Genomic DNA, 18,312 nt, shown 5'->3' on the forward strand with positions numbered 1-18,312 from the left:
AGACTGCTGAGATGGGTCAAAACCAAATTTTGAAGAGATCTAAAGGGCAGATAAATAGTTTAGGGCTTTGTATGCAAGTAGAGAATCTGCAGCTGGGGAGAGCTAGGTGTCTTAGAAGAAAGTTTCCCAAGTTTGACCAACAGCCAGGCTTCATCTTGAGCTAGTGCATCCTGGTCCTCCTGTTTCATAGTCCAATCCAGCATTCTTCCTCCCAGTCTCACTGGAAACCACTTAGATCTAAGCCATGCAGCATCTCTGGGTCAGAGCTGAAGGGGAAATGCATTTTCTTAGGCAGAGGAGCAATGAAGTCAGAGATTCTGGAAACAGACAGCTTGGGTTCATGTCCTGCCTCTACCACTTAGCTATGGCCAATGCCTTCGCTTTATATCTTTCGTAATCTTCAAATGATAAAAGGGGTCTCACACAGGACTGAGGCAAAAGCTCATCAGTTGGCATATTCATACGCATGTAAAGCTTGCAGAACAGGATGGCTCAGAAGAAGTGCTGCCCATGCCCATACTATGCCCTCTGATCAGTGACCTGCCTTCCCTTCTGTCCTCCTCTGGGGAACAGTATGAAGAACGCTTCCTGCAGGAAGAAACCGTGTCCCAGCAGATCAACTCCATCAAGCTCCTGCAGACTCGGCCCCTGGCCCCACCTGAGGTGGTGAAGCCGCAGCGCCCCTTGCAGAGGCAGGTCCACTTGAGGGGCAGGCCAGCCTCCAAGCCCACTGTCATCCGGGGCATCACCTACTACAAAGCCAAAGTTTCTGAGGAAGAGAACGACATGGAAGAGCAGCGTGAGTTGGAGTCAGCTGGGTTGCCCAGAGGAAGGACAGGGAGGGATTGCCACTGGGACCATGTGGAGATGGATTTCCTGGGAGCCACATACCCTATCCAGTCTGATTACTGCTGCATCCCACACTGCAGTTACAGGTTATCCAGTGTTCCTGTGCTTAGCCTTACCCTTGCTGAGCTGCCTTGAGCAAGTCACTTGCTTTTGCAGAAAAGCGTATGCCAAAAGCATGACAGAGTTGGAAGGGACTCAAGGGCCTTTTGTCCAGTCCTCTGTTTGTAGATGAGGAAACAGAGGGAGTGACACACAGTAGTATCTGCCACCCTTTCCTTGGCTGTTTGGGTCTCTAGCACCATCCCCTTTTGATCTTTATCTTTCATCCATTTTCATAGGAGGTAGAAACTCAACATTTTGGTTTTCATGTTACCTCTTCTTGTGTTTATATACTTGCCAGCTTCCTCCTGTACTTCCTTGTCCAGAGCCCCCTACCAAAGCCCTCCACACGTCTTTCTCCAAGCTAGCCACTTCCCTAATCCAGCCTACACACCAGCTTTTTGACTGTCCCCTTGCTTCTGCCTTTCCCTCCATCCAGTTTGCTCCCCAGCCAGAAGCTGGCCTAATCATTTTATCTATTTTAACTGCATTTGTCATTGATTGGTGGGAGTTCTTTATTCTGGATACAAATCTAGATATGCACATAGTTTCTCCCTGCCTGTGGTTTGCAAATTCATTTCCTTCATGGTGTTTTTGATAAGTATATGAAATCCAACTTACCAGTTATCATGTTTAAATTCTTTTAGTTGTCCACAGGAGTTGTCATTCAACAAAGCAGTTTATGCATACAATGCATCTTGATCAGTGTCACCCCTTTCATCATTCTCCCCCATCCCTACTTAGTCCTTCCTTTAATTTTCTTAATTTTGTAGGACATGCATTAAATATTATGACTGCATTCTCCCACTTTCTATAGTTAGAACTCTTTGTATCTTCAAGAAATATTTCCATTCTCATGTTCTATCTTTGCTTAAGATCCTCCAGCCTCTTCCATTTTACTTATAAGGAAAACAGAAGTCTGTGTACAGCTCCAGGCCACACAAGGTCCAGCTTGGTTCCTTCTCTGACCTCACCTGTTACCCTCCCCTTCCCACCCTCAGCTTCATCTGCATGGACCATCTCACTGCTCCTCCACCTCCACAGTGTTTTCCAGACTCAGGGTCTTTGTACTGCCATTTCCTCTTAAATTCTTCTCTCCCAGTGCTGCATGGCTGACATCTGTATGTTCTTCTGGACTTTCTTCATCTGTTCAGCTCAACATTATTGCACAAATGTGTTGAGTGAAATGAACTGGATGACTCACCTCCTCCCAGCCATCAGAGTTCATCCCCTCCTACTGGTGACCCCTGGGTCTGAGATACATAGTAACAGTGGTGTGTTCAGAGAAAAATAAACTTCACCTGGAATCCTCAGCACCCTCTAAAATCGCAGCTAGCCTGCACCCCTAAACCCAGCTGTTATGTTGTAGAAAGGAGCCTTGTACTCACTCACCTGCCACCTGCTCTTGGTCTGGCATTTGTTCCACAGATGAACTTTTCAGTGGTGACCATGGAGTGGATTTACTCATTGAAGATCAGCTCCTGAGACAAGATGACCTACTGACCAGTGCCACCCAGAGGCCAGCAGTCACCCATCCAGGGACTGTGGTGACCACTGACTCCTCAGTAGTGCTACCAGTCTCCACCTCGGTGCTTGACCTTCCTGCCTCCATCCACCATGCCTCAGCTGGACAACTCTCCATCACACCAGATACGAACTCCGTGGTTCTAGACACCATGGTGGAGGCACCTTCTACCCAGGTCCCAGCCACCACTGTGGCCTACACAGCCACCCTACAACCCCCAGCTGCAGCAGCCCCCACAATGGCTCCTGAAGACGCCTTTGTGGAAGCTATGCACATGGCTCCACTGCCTCCCTTCACAGTCAGAGGAGCCCTACTGGGGACAGATGCAACTGCTGGGCAGGGAACAACCCCCACTGGTGGTCCCGAAGAGGAAGATGACATCCGGAATGTCATAGGTAAGTTCATCCTACTTGGCCTCTGGGTCTGGTCAGCTCAGGTAAAAAGGTAGAGCTAGGAAATAGATTGAAGGAGAAGAGCCAGATGGCCAAAGCTTTGTTGGTCATGGTGGTTGTGGGGTTTGAACTCGGGGTCTGGGCTTTTTTGCTCAAGGCTAGTGCTCTACAACTTGGAGGCACAGCTCCACTTAAGAGTTTCACAGACTTTCCTACCCAGGCTGGCTTTGAATTGCAATCCTCAAATCTCAGTTTCCTTTGTAGCTAGGATTACAGCCATGAGCCACTGGTGCCTGACTCAAAGCTCTTCATAAAGAAAGTTAAGTGTGTGGGGGAGAAGACTTCAGGAAGGTACATGTTCAGCAGGGATTGGCTCAGTGGTAGATTCAGCATGTGAGGGACTCTGGGTTCAATCCCTCCATCATAAAAAAACAAAAACAGTGACAAAAAAAGCAAATGAAGTTATTTAGTAATTATGAAGATTAGTAATTAGTTTTTAACATCTGGTAGGGCTCACTTGTTGGTTCTGGAAACTGAACTCAAGGCCTTGAATTTGTAGGTAAATGTTCTACCATTTGTACCATATACCTACCCCCTTTTGTTTTGGGCTGGCCTCAACCCTTGATGCTCCAACCTCTGCCTCTCAGTAGCTGGGATTATAGGCATGAAGCAGCTTTTTCATTGGAATGGAACCTTGCTTAACTTTTGGCTTTAATCCCTCCTGACCTCTGCCTTTGGCATAGCTAGAATTCCAGAAGTGAGGCAGCATGTGTGCATGACAGAAGTGGGACTTTTTTCTAAAATCTATATGAATGCATGGAGCAAGATCTTCCCTTCATGAGTTGGCATTATGAACATTTACTGAGTAGACCCCCACAATCAGGCTGTGAGTGAACAAAAGGATTGACTATGGGAAAAAGTCTCAGCATCAGAGCAGAGTGGGGAACAGGAAAGTAACCAGTACCATGGTCCCTGGGGGGTAGAGTTCCATGAGCCCCAAAATTGGGTGGAACCTTTGTGACATATGACGCTATCACAGAGGGATGGAGAAACAAGAAAGAGATAGGCTGGCTGGCTGATGGGGAGGCTGGGGAATGTTGTTAAAGGCAGTATTGTTTTAAGATGGTTTTTAAAGGGTGAATGGGAGCTTGGTCTGTAGAAAAAGGAAGACTTTTGATGTCTAAGTCTAAAGGAATGAATTCCAAAAGCAAGAGGAATGCAGCTTCTTTCTGAACCTGAATGCTTGATGGCACCACATGACTAAGAACAGTGCAACAGGAGGGAGGGGGGTGAAAATAGCTATGAAGAAACTACACCAAAAAGAACTGAGCCAACCATTTATCAAGTCACCGTTCAAAGTGACTAAATACTACTACTGAACAGCTATTTTCATGTGTGTATATGTGCCAGTACTGGGACTTGAACTCAGGACCTCTTGCTCTTAGCTTTTTTTCTTCAAGCCATACATCTACCACCTGAGCTCCACCCCTACTTCTGCCTTTTTTACTAGTTAGTTCAAAATAAGAGTCTCATGGATTTTACTGCCTGGGATAGCTTTGAACAGTAATCCTCAGAACTCAGCCTCCTAAACAGCTAGTATTACAGGCATGAGCCACCAGCACCTGGCCAGAACAGCACTCAAAATATTTGTTGAAAAATACACTTGCTTTGACAGAGGATGGGGCTTGTTCCTAATCCTTAATCCGTGAGCACCAAGGTGAAGGGAGAGCACCTGCCAAGCCATGTGGCCAGGTGCAGCCTGGTTCCTGGCACTAATAGCCTTTGCTGGGACCTTTGCTAAATCTCTGCCTTGCTCTTGATATGAATGGAAATTAGAAATTTGCCAAAGACTTATTCCTTCCTATTCTTTAGTCTCCTGTAGGAAGTTTATGGGGACACAGTAGAGCAAAGGTACTTACTGGGTGAACATCCCAGAATAAGGGCAGAGTGGTGCCAGCAAAACAGGTTGGAGGGATGGACCCCAGGGTCCATAAGCCCTGGAATAGGAAAAAGTTTTCCTTTCTTCGCTTTCCCTTTTGTGATGCAATCAAACTAGCCATGCAAGGCCTTTGAAGCAGTGGTCCTGCCTGGGCATCTGAGCAAAGGCTTCTGCTTCCACCCTAACTCTGGCAGCCTTGAAACTGGAGTCCCAGAACTCAGCACTTCACTTCCCCATCTACGCTGTGTGAGTTCCAGTCCCATACCTCCACCCTCATCTTGTCATCCTCCAGTGGAAGGGGAAGGGCCTCTGGGTGCTTAGAAGTCTGTCCCCACCACCCTACTGCAGGTGGTGAGAAGATAGTGTGTCCTCTGATGGTGGGTTGGAGCCTGGGAACCTCTCCCTTTCTCTGCTGGCCAAGAGTGGAGCCCCTTGCCACCATCATAGCCTACCTCCTAGCCTGGTCCTGGCCCCAAACCTCTCTTACTTGCTTCCCCTGGGTTTTGCATCTATGAGATTTTCTGGCATGTTCCTTTCTAGGATTCTTAAGACCCTGCCCCCTCCAGAAACCTGAGTTCTCTTACATAGAACCTCCAAGTCCTGGCAGCCCACAGGTAAACAGGGGAGAGAACATATGTTCTCCTGTGATAAATGTTGGGCAAAGAATGTAAGACTGTTTTTACACCTGTAGAGGCTTGGCCTGGTGGAACAGACTTGTAACCCCAGCTACTTGGGAGGCAGAAATAGGTTTGTGATCTGAAGCTTAACATAAAATTAGTGTGAGACTATCTCAAGAACAAAAGCAAAACAGACTAGAGCATGACTCAAGTGGCAGAGAGTTTGCTTAGCAAGTGTGAGGTCCGGAGTTCAAAACCCAGTACTACCAAAAGAAACTAATCTGCAGAGTTTTCAGAAGAGCTGGACTTCTCTTATATCTACTCATAGAAAACCTGGGTGCAGACACAGATATGCAGTCCCCACATATACTGAGGATTGTCTTGGAAGAAGAGTTTGGCTGTTCAAGCCATGTGGGACATTTAACAACTTTTAGGGAATCATTTTGAATCATTAATTAGCTACCAAGTGTTTCCTTCTAGCTGCCTTAATATAGAGAGGTTTCCACACTTGAACCTTCTCTGCAGACCCCCTGGCTCACCTGGGCCTGGCCAAGCAAAGTAATATGCTGACATCCCACAGCCATCAGTTCAATAAGAAACATTTAGCTGAAACTGACCTGGGCCGCTGTCTTGCTACTGGGAAGGGCTGGCTTGCTATTTGATGGCAATTATGATTGTTGAGCTGCTTAACATGTGGTTTTAAACAGGGTTGTCTTTAAAACATCTTATCCCAGGTTTCCAAGCTTGATTTTCTGGTCCTAAAATAACTTTTATTACACTCAGAAGAGTTTTAAATTCACAGAAGTATTCCAAACACAAGTAGAGGAGGATTATTCTTTTTTTTTTTTTTTTGTCGGTCATGGGGCTTGAACTCTGGGCCTGGGCACTGTCCCTCAGCTCTTCAGCTCAAAGCTAGCACTCTACCACTTGAGCCACGGCACCACTTCTGATTTTCTGAGTGGTTTATTGGAGATAAGAGTTTCACGGACTTTCCTGCCCAGGCTGGCTTTGAACTGCGATCCTCAGATCTCAGCCTCCTGAGTAGCTAGGATTACAGGCGTGAGCCACTGGCACCTGGTGAGGAGAATTATTCCTGACTGTGCAAATGAGCCATTGGTATGTCTTAGCTGGAGCATAAAGAGAGGAAATACTGGCAGTGATGAGCACTGGGCTTAGGGAGGAAGGCTGGGTGGAGGGGAGCAGTAGCCTCACAACCAGGCTGAGAAAGTCTGTGGGGGTGCTAGTGCCATGAGGCTAGGGCTTTGCAGATTCCTAGATTTTATCAGTGACAATTCCTGATGCATTTTAGAAGCTAATTTGGGATGAGGGTGGAAAAAGATAAAAAGTACTTTCAGAGAACCATCAGCTAACATCAGTGTCAGTAAGAGCTCATCTTATATTTGAATCTGCAAAGGATGTCTCTACCACACAGTGCTTGGTCTTAGCCACCCCCAGAGCTTGTGAGATGGCTAGGCTGTCCTGGCTTTCCAGAGCCTCCACAGAGCCCAGATTCTTCCTAGTCAGCTGCCTTCAGTCTCCTGGCTAGCAGTGCCCATCTTGAGTCCATGGGCATACCTGTGAGTCCACTAGCCTAGGCCCCCAACCCATCAGGGCCTCTACCATAGTCATATCTCAGGGGCTGCTAGCTCTAAAAAGATGAGTATAAGGAGCTATTCCTTGTAAATAAATGCCTCCTGGCCAGGGTGAGGCTCACTCAGCCAGCCCCTCTTTGTGTGGGCTGCAAAGAGTCACACTGAGCACGACACAGTCATTTCTGTGAGGGGCTAACTGCATGGGAAAGGCAGGTGGCCAAACTAGAGAACATACAGTTGTGTGGTGGCAGGCAGTGGTCCTTATGGTCCTGTTCTGCAGCGGGACTCCCTCTTCTGAGCCTCACAGTACAAAAAGGAGCCCTGAGGAAGAGGCAACAGTGGGAGCCAGGGAGGACAGGGTGAAGGGAAAAGTAGCAGGAATATATGGGCACAGACTAGGCTGGAAGAATGGCAGGATTTCTGGTGGGAGAGCCAAGACCTGATGATGGGGGATGGGGAATAAGACAAGACTAAAGGCTGCAGGTGATTGTGAGGGTTGTAAGCACAGAAACAATGCACAAATTTGGTCAGTGTGGACATTGAGCACTGAATGATGTATGGGTACTTGCATGTCAGATGCCATGACAGCTCTAGCAGGAGCCTTGGTTAGAGCTTGTGTGTCATGCACATAGGCTTATGGAAGACCAGTGTTGATTGTAAATGTGATTATAGCCCAGCAGGGAACTCAGTGGGACCATACAGAGGTGGGGAAACCATACAGGCAGCTGATGGCACAGCAAGAGCCCTAGGGCAGCCTGGACTCTTCTGGAAAGGGGGTTAATTTGGTGTTTTATGCCACTGTAAGTAGAAAAATATTGAAAATTCAAATAGCATGAGTTTTACCATTCATCTTTATATTTTTTAACATCCATTACAAATATGAGACCTTTTGACTGATAGACAGAATCCACCAAAATGATATGATCAGTGTTCTGTGGCTCACATATTTCTATCTTGTGCTTACTAGAACAGTGGAAACCTGCACAAAACTCACTCATTTATTTTTTTCTGTTGCTGTTGTACTTGTGACTTATTATAGCCAAAGGATGCTGATTAAATCAGCACCAAGGTCATGTAGGACCTAGTTCAGAAAGTGCCAAACAAACTTCAATTGTGTCTCAGTTGTGTGTAGACAAGCCTTTAATTTTGAGTGACAACATGCATAGAGTGATACCCTGGCCTTGGCATCTCAGGTTTTTACTGGGGCTCAGTTGGATGAGGTGAACTGTCTGCTTGGCCATTCTCAGACTCCAGCCTCTTCAGAGATCAAGTTTTCATGAAACATCATGGTTGTTCTTGATCTATACATGTTTTACCCACACTCTGACTTCAGCTATCATTCCTCTTCTGTCATTATCAGCATAAGAAGAAAATGCTTTTTTAATACAAGCATATAAGGATAGGGTAGGGTTCCTCAGCCCACCATGATGTCTCCTGCTTTTGAGACCAGTCTTGGTTGTAGTGGAAGTGTGCTCTGGGACAGCATGTTTACCGTGTGCTCACCTTGAACCTCACCAAGCTCCCATACATGACAGTGAACCCAGAATTGAGTCCACTGGATACAACCAACTCTAAATGTATGTAGGTGCTTACACTGTGCTCTGGTCATGCACATGGCCATGTCCTACTCTCCTTATGAAATTCAAAGGTAAATAATTAAGAATTTCAAGATGCCACTGGCAGAGCATTAACCTGGAATGCTCTGAGTATGAGGCCTGCATAGGTTATACCCCCGTAAAGCTACCACAGGCATGGAATCCATGGAGATGCCTGATATGTCCAGCTAAGGATAGGTGAGAAGTGTCAAGCTGACAACCTGAGGGCCAAATTTACTCAAGATGTGTTTGTGTTCTTGACTTTGAATGCCTTTGGGTTGCTGTTCTTCTGGTTCGTTTTGTATGTTGGGCCTGTTGTCTCACAACCAGCCTGTAGCCACTTGAGTTGAGGTGGCAAGAAGAATGGCCCTGTCAGAGGCATATGGACTTCACATAGGGGCTCCACAACATGGTGGTTGGAGAAGTGTTATTAGGGTTTCAGCTGATGCAGTCATGGAAACATCTCTACGACTTCTGGATGGGGCAGAGGTGAGCCAATGAGACAAACTTGTGTCACTGGAGTGAGCCAAGCCAGAGACAGTAAGGTCTAAACCAAGCCATGGAGGTGAAAGAACCTAGCAGCAAGAGAAAGACCAAATGAAGAGAATGAGTATATGCAACTCATTGACCATTTGAAGTGTGGGTAGTGAAGACATCATGATGGCTCAAGTTTCTGACTTGGCTAGTGTGTGACATGTCTTGCCTTTGTCTAGAACAAGAAATTCAAGTGGAACAGACTGTGACCTGGAGCAAATGAATCTTTTAAGCCATCAACCTGGAGGGAGCAGGACACCCAGGGGAAATATCCAGTAGGCCATTGATAACTGATACTCAGAAATGACACCTGGACCAAGAGGAAAAGGGACAATACTGAGCTATAAGAGTTATCTGAGCCAGGTGCCGGTGGCTCACACCTGTAATCTTAGCTACTCAGGAGGCTGAGATCTGAGGATCACAGTTCAAAGCCAGCCCAGGTAGAAAGGTTCACGAGACTCTGATCTCCAATAAACCAGGGCTGAGAGTTTAGCTCAACGGAAGAGCGCCTGCCTGGTGAGCGCCAGGCCCTGAGTTCAGTCCTCAGCTCTGGAAAAAAAAAAAAAGCTCAAGAGGTAGAGCGCTCTCACCTTGAGCTGAAGAGTGCAGGGACAGTGCCCAGGCCCAGAGTTCAAGCCCCACGACCAACAACAACAACAAAAAAAAGAGTTATCTGAAAAAGGGGTAGGGCCATCCAAGTGCTGGAGAAGGTAGGCAAGTGAGAGACAGGAACCAGAAGAGCAGGTCATGGAAACCTACTGAGGTCCACTGAGGGAAGCAACACTTCTCAAGGTAGAATGGTGGTTGAAAAGGGACTTGAATAGAGCAGGAGGCTGGAGAGGCCCCCTGAGAGGCAGCATCAGGGGTATGGGCTGATCTCATCTGGTCAGGAGGAGGGATACTCTGTAGGGAGGTCAGCCATGTGAACTCACAACATAAGGCAGGAGAGGCTCCTAATTGCTGATATATTCTTTTAGGATGTGATATCTCAACAGCTTTATATATTGAAAGGAAGAACCCTTTCTTTTCAGGCCTTGGTCACCATATAACAAGGTTAAGTCCTTTGTTGGAATGTTGAGTGAGATAAATAGAAGTGCTTGATCTGTCACTATCCTTTACAGCCCTATTCTAGAGTAACTAAGATGCATTGCAGACAGCATTCTCCTCTCTGCAGTGCCTTTGACCTGCCTCCCATGACCTTCATCTTAAAGAGGAGTCAGAGTGCAGTGTCTTCTCTCCAAAGCTGACAGACTATTGTCAAGAGTGGGAGCTTCTGAACCACCCCACTGTCCAGACTTGTTTGGCAACATGTCTGGAGCTCATAGTTCACTAGCCTCCTCCCTTGATTTTTTTTTGTAAAAAATACTGTACAGAGGGGTTACAGTTACATAAGTAGGGAAATGAGTACATTTCCTATCGAGCATTGTTACCTCCTCCTTTGTTTTTCCCCTACTATCCCTTCCCTCCCTATCTCCCCAACTCCTCCCTCCACACACACCCCCACCTGAAATTGTAAAGTTTGTTTTCAACATAGTGTCTTGTATATCTCACTGTTACAATGGGTCAACCTGTATCCTTATTTAAGTATTTTGTTATATCCCTTCCCCTCCCCAAATTATAAAAATGTGTATACAAGATGCAGGACACCAGAATCAGATACAGTGAAAACAGGGGTTATACCATGGGGTAAGAACATACAAAAGAAACAAAAGAATCACATAGTCCGTTATAAGTAGGTTAAAAACAATAGCAAGAGCTGAACACATATATGGTATATATGTGCATATTGGAGGGAAACTAGGAGAAGGACACAGGACAAGAGGGAAATGTGAAAACTTACAAAGTGGGACCCATCAACTGCACTGGACGAACCAAGCAACTCAATGGCTGCAATGGAGGGAGGGATTGAGTGGAAAAGAATGCAAAAGGAAAGGAATGTACATATCACCCATGTGGAAAAAGTAACTGTATAGTCAAAGTCCATAGAACTCATAAACTTTATACCATGATAGACACTTTGCCCCAAAAGGTGACTTTAACTAAGCATCACTATCCCACAATACTGTGAAATTTGTGAAATTATATAATCACTTAATCTCAAAAAAATTGCAAAAAAATAGCAAGGAATAAAACCACTCATGTCCCTGTCTTGGGGTTCATTTCACTTAACATCATCTTATATGGTCATATGTAGCTTTTGACCTTTTCTGCTTGTTCTAGACATGTACTGGTTATTGCAAATAAGGTAAACCATGGGACCTAATGTTTCTTTGGGTCTGGCTTACTTCACTTAGTATAATTTTTTCCAAGTCTTTCCATTTCCTAACAAATGTTCTCCCTTGATCTTGTCCTCAAATTCTGTGAAACCACATACATCAATACTGTCCTTCCAACCCAAGCTCCTCCACCCCTCCATAGTATTTGCTCTATCTCAGGACATATAGAAGTATGTCTTGAGGTCCCAAGTGTCAGGACTGTATGACTGCATGACTGCAAGTGGGGACTCCCCTCTTCCTACAGAGACAGGAACATCTTCCCTAGTCACATAAGTTGACTTTATCTGTGTTCATTTGCTATAGACCTGCTGTCTAAAAACAATAGAAATTTATTCACTAACAATTCTGAAGGCTATAAATCCAAAATTAGTTTTACAAGGCCAAACCAGTCATGGTGTCAGAAGGCTGGAACTTGCCAGAGACTACAGAATAGATTCCATCCTTCCCTTATCCAGTTTCTGGTGACTACCAGCATTCCTTGGATTATGGCTACAACACTCCAGTCTTTTCTTCCATTATCACATTGTCTCTTCCTTTTCTGTAGTCAGTTTACTTGTATTTCTTCATTATGAGGATACTTATAATTGATCCACCTAGATATTCCAGGATAATCTTTAAGATTCTTGGCTTATTCATGTCTTCAAAGTCCCTTTTTCCCTAGAAGGTTGCCTTAATAGGTTCTAGTGACTAGGAACTGGGTATCTATGGGATGTGCTTCTTATCCCTTAGGAAAAACCTCCAAGCACTCCTGAATCAGACAGGGCAGGTATTAGACTTGCTTTACTATTAAATATAGAGGCAACAAAATACTTATTCCCAAACAGAAGTGAGATAAGGCTCAACTCTAAATGCAAAGGCCAGTGAAGATTTAGATCTAAGGAATGGACTAATAGAAGGGCAATTACTATGGTAGTGGAATTCTTGATAGACAAACTTAACAGAATTTCCATGGAAACCAATACAGGATGGATCATATAACTCTGGTGAAAGATAAATAAATTTAGGAGATTTTAAAGGTGTCAAGAATGACCCAACAACCCTACTCTAGGGCATTTAACCAAATGACCACAAATAAGACCACACTAAAGCTATAAGCACAACTATCTTCATTGCAGCATTATTTACCATTACTAAGATATGAAACCAACCCAGTGGTGATACACACACGCACACACACACACACACACACACACACACACACACACACACAATGAAATTTTATGCTTCCTTCAGAAAGAATGATATTGGCTCATTCCTAAGGAAATGGAAAGACTTGGAAATAATCATATTAAGTGAAGTAAGCCAGACCCAAAGAAACATAGGATCCATGGATTCCCTTATTTGTAATAATTATTATATGTCCTAGCAGAGGATCACAATATCTCAACAGCTATGCACATATGATCATATAAAATGTGCTAACAGAAATGAACTCCAATGGAAATGAACTCCAGGATATGGAAACAAGAGCTGTGTGTGTGTGTGTGTGTGTGTGTGTGTGTGTGTGTGTGTGTGTGTGTGTGTGTTTTGTTTGCAGTTATTTTTTTCATTCTTTTTTAATGCTTTATCCCCTGTTGTCATTTTTTTTTATTTTGATATCCTTAGTCTTGTATATAACTTCATCTGATTTGAGGAATGGAAGGGAAATCACAAAAATGGTGAGACAAAGGACAAACAGTGAACCAATGCAACAGTGATACTCACATGATACTATGTTAGAAATGAACTTCACAACTTAGGGGGGAGGGAAGTCAGGGGGAGGGAAAGCAGGAGAAAATGAGGAGGAGGTTAACACTGTTTAACAAGAAATGTACTCATTACTTATGTAACTGTAACCCCTCCATACATCAACTGTACAATAAAATTAAATTTAAAATAGAAAAAAAATAGAGAGGCAACACAGACTTTTGGGGCAGTGTCAGGACCAAGCTGAAGGCCATTGGCTTCAAGTCCAAACACCTCAGATTCCTGCCATTGAGAGCCTTGGGCTGCATAGAAAGGACTGTAGTGTTTGAGGCTCTTCCAGGTACACAGACCATCAACTCAGATAAGCCCCAGCATTTTGAGCCCATTCAACTAGACAGGTGATGTGGCCACCACAATGCAGACAGAAGCACCTTGTCTTGCATGGCCATTTGTGGAGCTTTGGGGATGGCTGGCATGTATGGGGAAATTAGAGTCCTTGCCAGAGCCCAGGGAAGAGGTATATGAAGGTGCTTTTCTAGGATGGCATGTAAGGGCTCACCTTCATGCTAGAAAGTATGGCTTCTCCACTGGTAGCCAGGCCCTGCTTCATACCATGGAATGAGATGGTTTTCCATCAGACTCTGCCACCAGGCTCAGTAGGAACTGCTGCTTTATTGTCTCGCACAGATGAGCTCAGCTATGGGGGAAATGCGGCTTGGGTGGGTAGGTTCTGCTATTTGATGGGGAGAGATTCTACCTCCAGATGACAGAGTAGAACCCAATAAACCTCCACTGAGCTGCCCAAACCTTCCCAGTGGCGCCAAGTTGTGGGACATACCTTGGAAAACATGTTCTGGTTGCCCCAGAGCCAGGGCCAAGAACGTGGCTACCCTGCTCCATCTGCCAGCTGAGGGCACGAGGTTCCTTCATCAGATGGTTTCAAATAGAATGAGTGGACTAGTATGGAACAGTTTGTGAATAGAGCTGCCCTGGAATTGAGAGAGCCCAGAATCCAAACTGTAGATCTTTCTTTTTTCCCAAATGAGTGTCTGGAAAGGAAGGGCAGGCACTCGGCTGGTCTTTGACAGAAAGGTCTCAGGAAGCCAAGAGGTAGGATCCATTTGGTGGTTGTCCTTTCTGTCACTTCCACAGTCCATTAGTACAAGGACAGGAAGAGCATGTGCCTTTAGGTGTCACTAATGACTTAAGCATCATTCTGCCCAACAGAATCCTCTTCTCAGCTTGTATTTATTTTCTCATGCTGCTGTGGCACACCCAAGACCACCTGAGGCATGCTGGGACCAGGCTGGATACACATGCTGGCATGTGTGTTCTGAGAATGCAAAGAAGAAAAGCTACAGCCCTTGGTGCTTATGCTGTGGTTTGGGTAGGCATAGGAAGAAGAAAGATGTGTAAGCATTGTGAAAACCAGTATGGTGTATGTCTGTAATCCCCGCTATGTGGGATTAATAGGAGGATAACTGAGGCCTGCTTGCCCCAACACATAAACAAAAAAAAAAAACAACATGAAAGCCTATCTGAAAATACTTAACATAAGGGGCTGATGCAGGGCTAAAGTGGTAGAGCACTTTCCAAGCAAGTGTGAGATCCCAAGCTCAAACCCCAGTACTACCAAAAAAATCTTTAGAAGTTGAAATGTCCTGTCATAGAAATACATTCATACTGCTTTGGGCACAGGGTGGAACAGAACAGGAGGATAGAATGGCTTCCCAGTAGAGAGATGGGACCAGGAAAGGATTCTGGAACTTAATTTAGCTCCCAGAGCGAGAGAACTAAATAACAGGAGCAAAGCACAGTGGCATAACACTGTCCCACCATGGGGTCAGTTGATGTCTCTGTAGGAGTAGTGTGCAGGATATGTAAAGGGATTCACAACAGATTATGTCAAAGCCATCTGGGGTCAGTTTCTGTAGGACTGTTAGAAGTGGCCAAGAGTTCAGATGGGAGGGCCAGAAAAGGCTCAAAGATTTGGGGGTCATCATTAGATCATCCTAACCTCTATATATACCCCTTCTCCACCAGGGAGGTGCAAAGACACCCTGTCCACAATCACAGGGCCAACCACACAAAACACATATGGGAGAAATGAAGGCGCCTGGATGAAGGACCCCCTGGCCAAGGACGAGAGGATTTATGTAACCAACTATTACTATGGCAACACCCTGGTAGAGTTCCGGAACCTGGAGAACTTCAAACAAGGTACTGGGTTATGGGTCCAGCTCAGAAAGCCTCTTCCCTGCCCTCCAGGAACCCTGCTGCATCTGGCCAGGCCTCTTTAGGATGATAGCAGATGAGAAAGATGACATCTTTTGACAGAAGGAACTTTCCTGGGAGGAACCTTCCCTGGGAGGGAAGTCCCCCTTCCATACTCCCTCACATTTTCTTTTGGCTCTCAGCTCTGGCCCTCCTTTCTAGCACTTGATAGTTGATAAATCCAGCCACATGAGCACTATAGATTCTGGAAACATGCAGTGAGCAAATGGGAACTGCTGTTTGTGTGACTGAGGCACAGAGTACTTAAGCAACTTCTTGTAGAACACTAGAAAGAACCAGAACCAAGGCACAAAGCCAAGTGTGCAGACCTCTGCTAGATAGCTCACCCCTTCCCAGAAGCTGTAGGTCCCTCTACAGCACTGCCTTGAGCCTCCTGTCTTCTTACCCTACCACAGGTCGCTGGAGCAATTCCTACAAGCTGCCGTACAGCTGGATCGGCACAGGCCATGTGGTGTACAATGGTGCCTTTTACTATAACCGAGCCTTCACCCGAAACATCATTAAGTATGACCTGAAGCAGCGCTATGTGGCTGCGTGGGCTATGCTCCATGATGTGGCCTATGAAGAGGCCACCCCCTGGCGGTGGCAGGGCCACTCTGATGTGGACTTTGCTGTGGATGAGAATGGCTTATGGCTCATCTACCCAGCCCTGGACGATGAGGGTTTCAGCCAGGAGGTCATTGTCCTTAGCAAGCTCAATGCTGTGGACCTGAGCACACAGAAGGAGACCACGTGGCGCACAGGGCTGAGGCGGAATTTCTATGGCAACTGTTTTGTCATCTGTGGGGTGCTGTATGCCGTGGACAGCTACAACCAGCGCAATGCCAACATCTCCTATGCCTTTGACACCCACACCAACACACAGATCGTCCCCAGGCTGCTGTTTGAGAATGAATATTCCTACACAACTCAGGTAGACTACAACCCCAAAGACCGCCTCCTGTATGCCTGGGACAATGGCCACCAGGTCACCTACCATGTCATCTTTGCCTACTGACACCCTTATCCTTGCACAAAAGCATTCGAGGGGCCACTAGCACCTTGTGTGTCTGTGTGTCTGTGTGTATGAGTGTGCAGGTGGATATGTGTTATAAAATATATATTTTGTATAATATTACAAATACAAAATGACAGTTTGGGTCTATTTTTTTTAAATATGGATTGTAGATCAATCCATACATGTATGTGCTGGTCTCATCCTCCACAGTTTATATTTTTGTGCAAATGAACTTCTCTTTCTGACCAGCAGCCACTTTCCTTCATGCCCTATACCCTTCTCACTCTGGGGAAAGGTTTCTTCCCTTGGGTCTTGCAGGCAGGAGTGAAGGAACAAGAAAGAGGGCTGAGTGGCGGGAAAAAAAAATTATGTATTGGAGAAGTTTTAAAAACCTAGAAAAAAGCTTTTTTTAAAAATAAAGAAGACATTTAAAAATCATTCCCCGGTGTACTTTTGTTTAGCAGGGATGCATCTGGCCAAGGCTGGATCCCCATCCTGGCTCTCAGAAGTGTACTCCTGCTGAACTGGACAGTGTCTCAAGTTAGCACAGGTATTAGTGCCCCTCCCTCCCTCCTCCAACCCCCACAGAAGGGCTTGCTGCCAGGAGATTTGCAATGAGCTGGCCCCTGCGTTATTTTGTGACACTTTCTTTTATTTCTCTTCTACTGTCACACCCAAGTTCTTTGCTTACAGTTCTGCTTTCTCTCTGATCATTTTGCCCAAGATGTGGGCTCTATTTGTTCCTTAATTATGTATCACATGCTAAGTATGCCCTTGTTTCCAACTTCTTCAAATAAAAAACTTTCCATCAGCTGGACAACAGTGGCTCCTGCCTGTAATCCTAGCTATTCAGGAGGCTGATATCTGAAGATTGCAGTTTGAAGCCAGACCATGGTAGAAAAGTCCAAGAGACTTATCGCCAATTAGCCATCAAAAAGCCAAAGTGGAGCTGTAGCTCAAGTGATAAGAAGTCCAGCCTTGGTGAAAAGCTAAGAACAAGAGACCCTGAGTTCAAGTCCCAGTATGAGCACACAAAAACATTTTATAACCTATCAGTTCATCTTCTGTTCCTATTATCTTGTCCATTGCTTTTTCTCAAACATCCCAGAAAGGACCTATGCTCTGAAGCAAGGTTTCTGAGGGGCAAGGAAGAGGGGTAGAAAAACTGTAGCTCCTCCATGTGCAGGCTGAGCCTGTACTGTACATGCTGTCTACAATGAGCTTTGTCCTCTCTGCTATACAACAGAAACCAGAATACCCAAAGGAGCCTTGGCTCCCATAAGGCCTGCAGTATGGGAAGGAGACAAGCACGCATGTGGCTGCCCCATTCAGGGAGTGGTTGCTTCCCATCCTTTACGGACCCCAGGCCTGCATCCCGTGCCCATCCTAGTGCTGCTCCCCTTTCCCTAAAGAACAGGTAGCCTATTCACTCTCCATTCTCCACCCATTAGCTTCCTGTACTTACATTTTCAAATAAGTTTCCCTGAATCAAGGCAAGCAGCCATTTGGCTTAGTGGTAACAGAAGTGATAGAGGAAGGGAAATCTTTTCTGTTCATGATCAGAAAGCATCCCTGTCTTGAATCTCAGCAGATATTGGTGGTAGTGGAGAAGCCCATGTTGCTGGTCTTCCTGGCCAGAGGAAAGAGCAAGCATTCCCCTCTTCAACTACTAGCTCTTCTGGGTTGGAAATTAAAGCAGAGATCCAAACCCTGGCTACTGGAGTGAGGGAGGCTCCCTGGAGAGTGGCTGGCTGGGAGGGCGGGGTGGGGGTGGGGGTGGGGTGTGTGTGTGTGTGTGAATTACATCTAGGACTGGAGGTGTAGAGCATTCACCTAGCAAATGTTAAGGCCCTGAATTCAATCCTGATATCACAAAAAAAGTTAGACCTTATAAAGTTAAAATATACACTTACCTG

The 18,312-nt window shown here is 45.6% G+C and overlaps 1 protein-coding gene across 1 annotated transcript in view; it reads left to right on the forward strand.

Moving 5' to 3' along the window:
• Positions 1-16,829, forward strand: part of Olfml2b (olfactomedin-like 2B) — a 37,485-nt gene extending 20,656 nt beyond the window's left edge. Inside the window, exons 5-8 of the mRNA XM_013030535.1 lie at positions 574-799; positions 2,377-2,868; positions 15,148-15,324; positions 15,795-16,829. Coding sequence (XP_012885989.1) covers positions 574-799; positions 2,377-2,868; positions 15,148-15,324; positions 15,795-16,396 — 1,497 coding nt within the window. The 3' untranslated portion in view covers positions 16,397-16,829. The remainder of the gene's footprint in view (positions 1-573; positions 800-2,376; positions 2,869-15,147; positions 15,325-15,794) is intronic.
• Positions 16,830-18,312: the final 1,483 nt, after the last annotated feature.

Source organism: Dipodomys ordii, unplaced genomic scaffold (assembly GCF_000151885.1).
Source record: "Dipodomys ordii isolate 6190 unplaced genomic scaffold, Dord_2.0 Scaffold131, whole genome shotgun sequence".
NCBI classification, from domain to species: Eukaryota; Metazoa; Chordata; class Mammalia; order Rodentia; family Heteromyidae; genus Dipodomys; species Dipodomys ordii.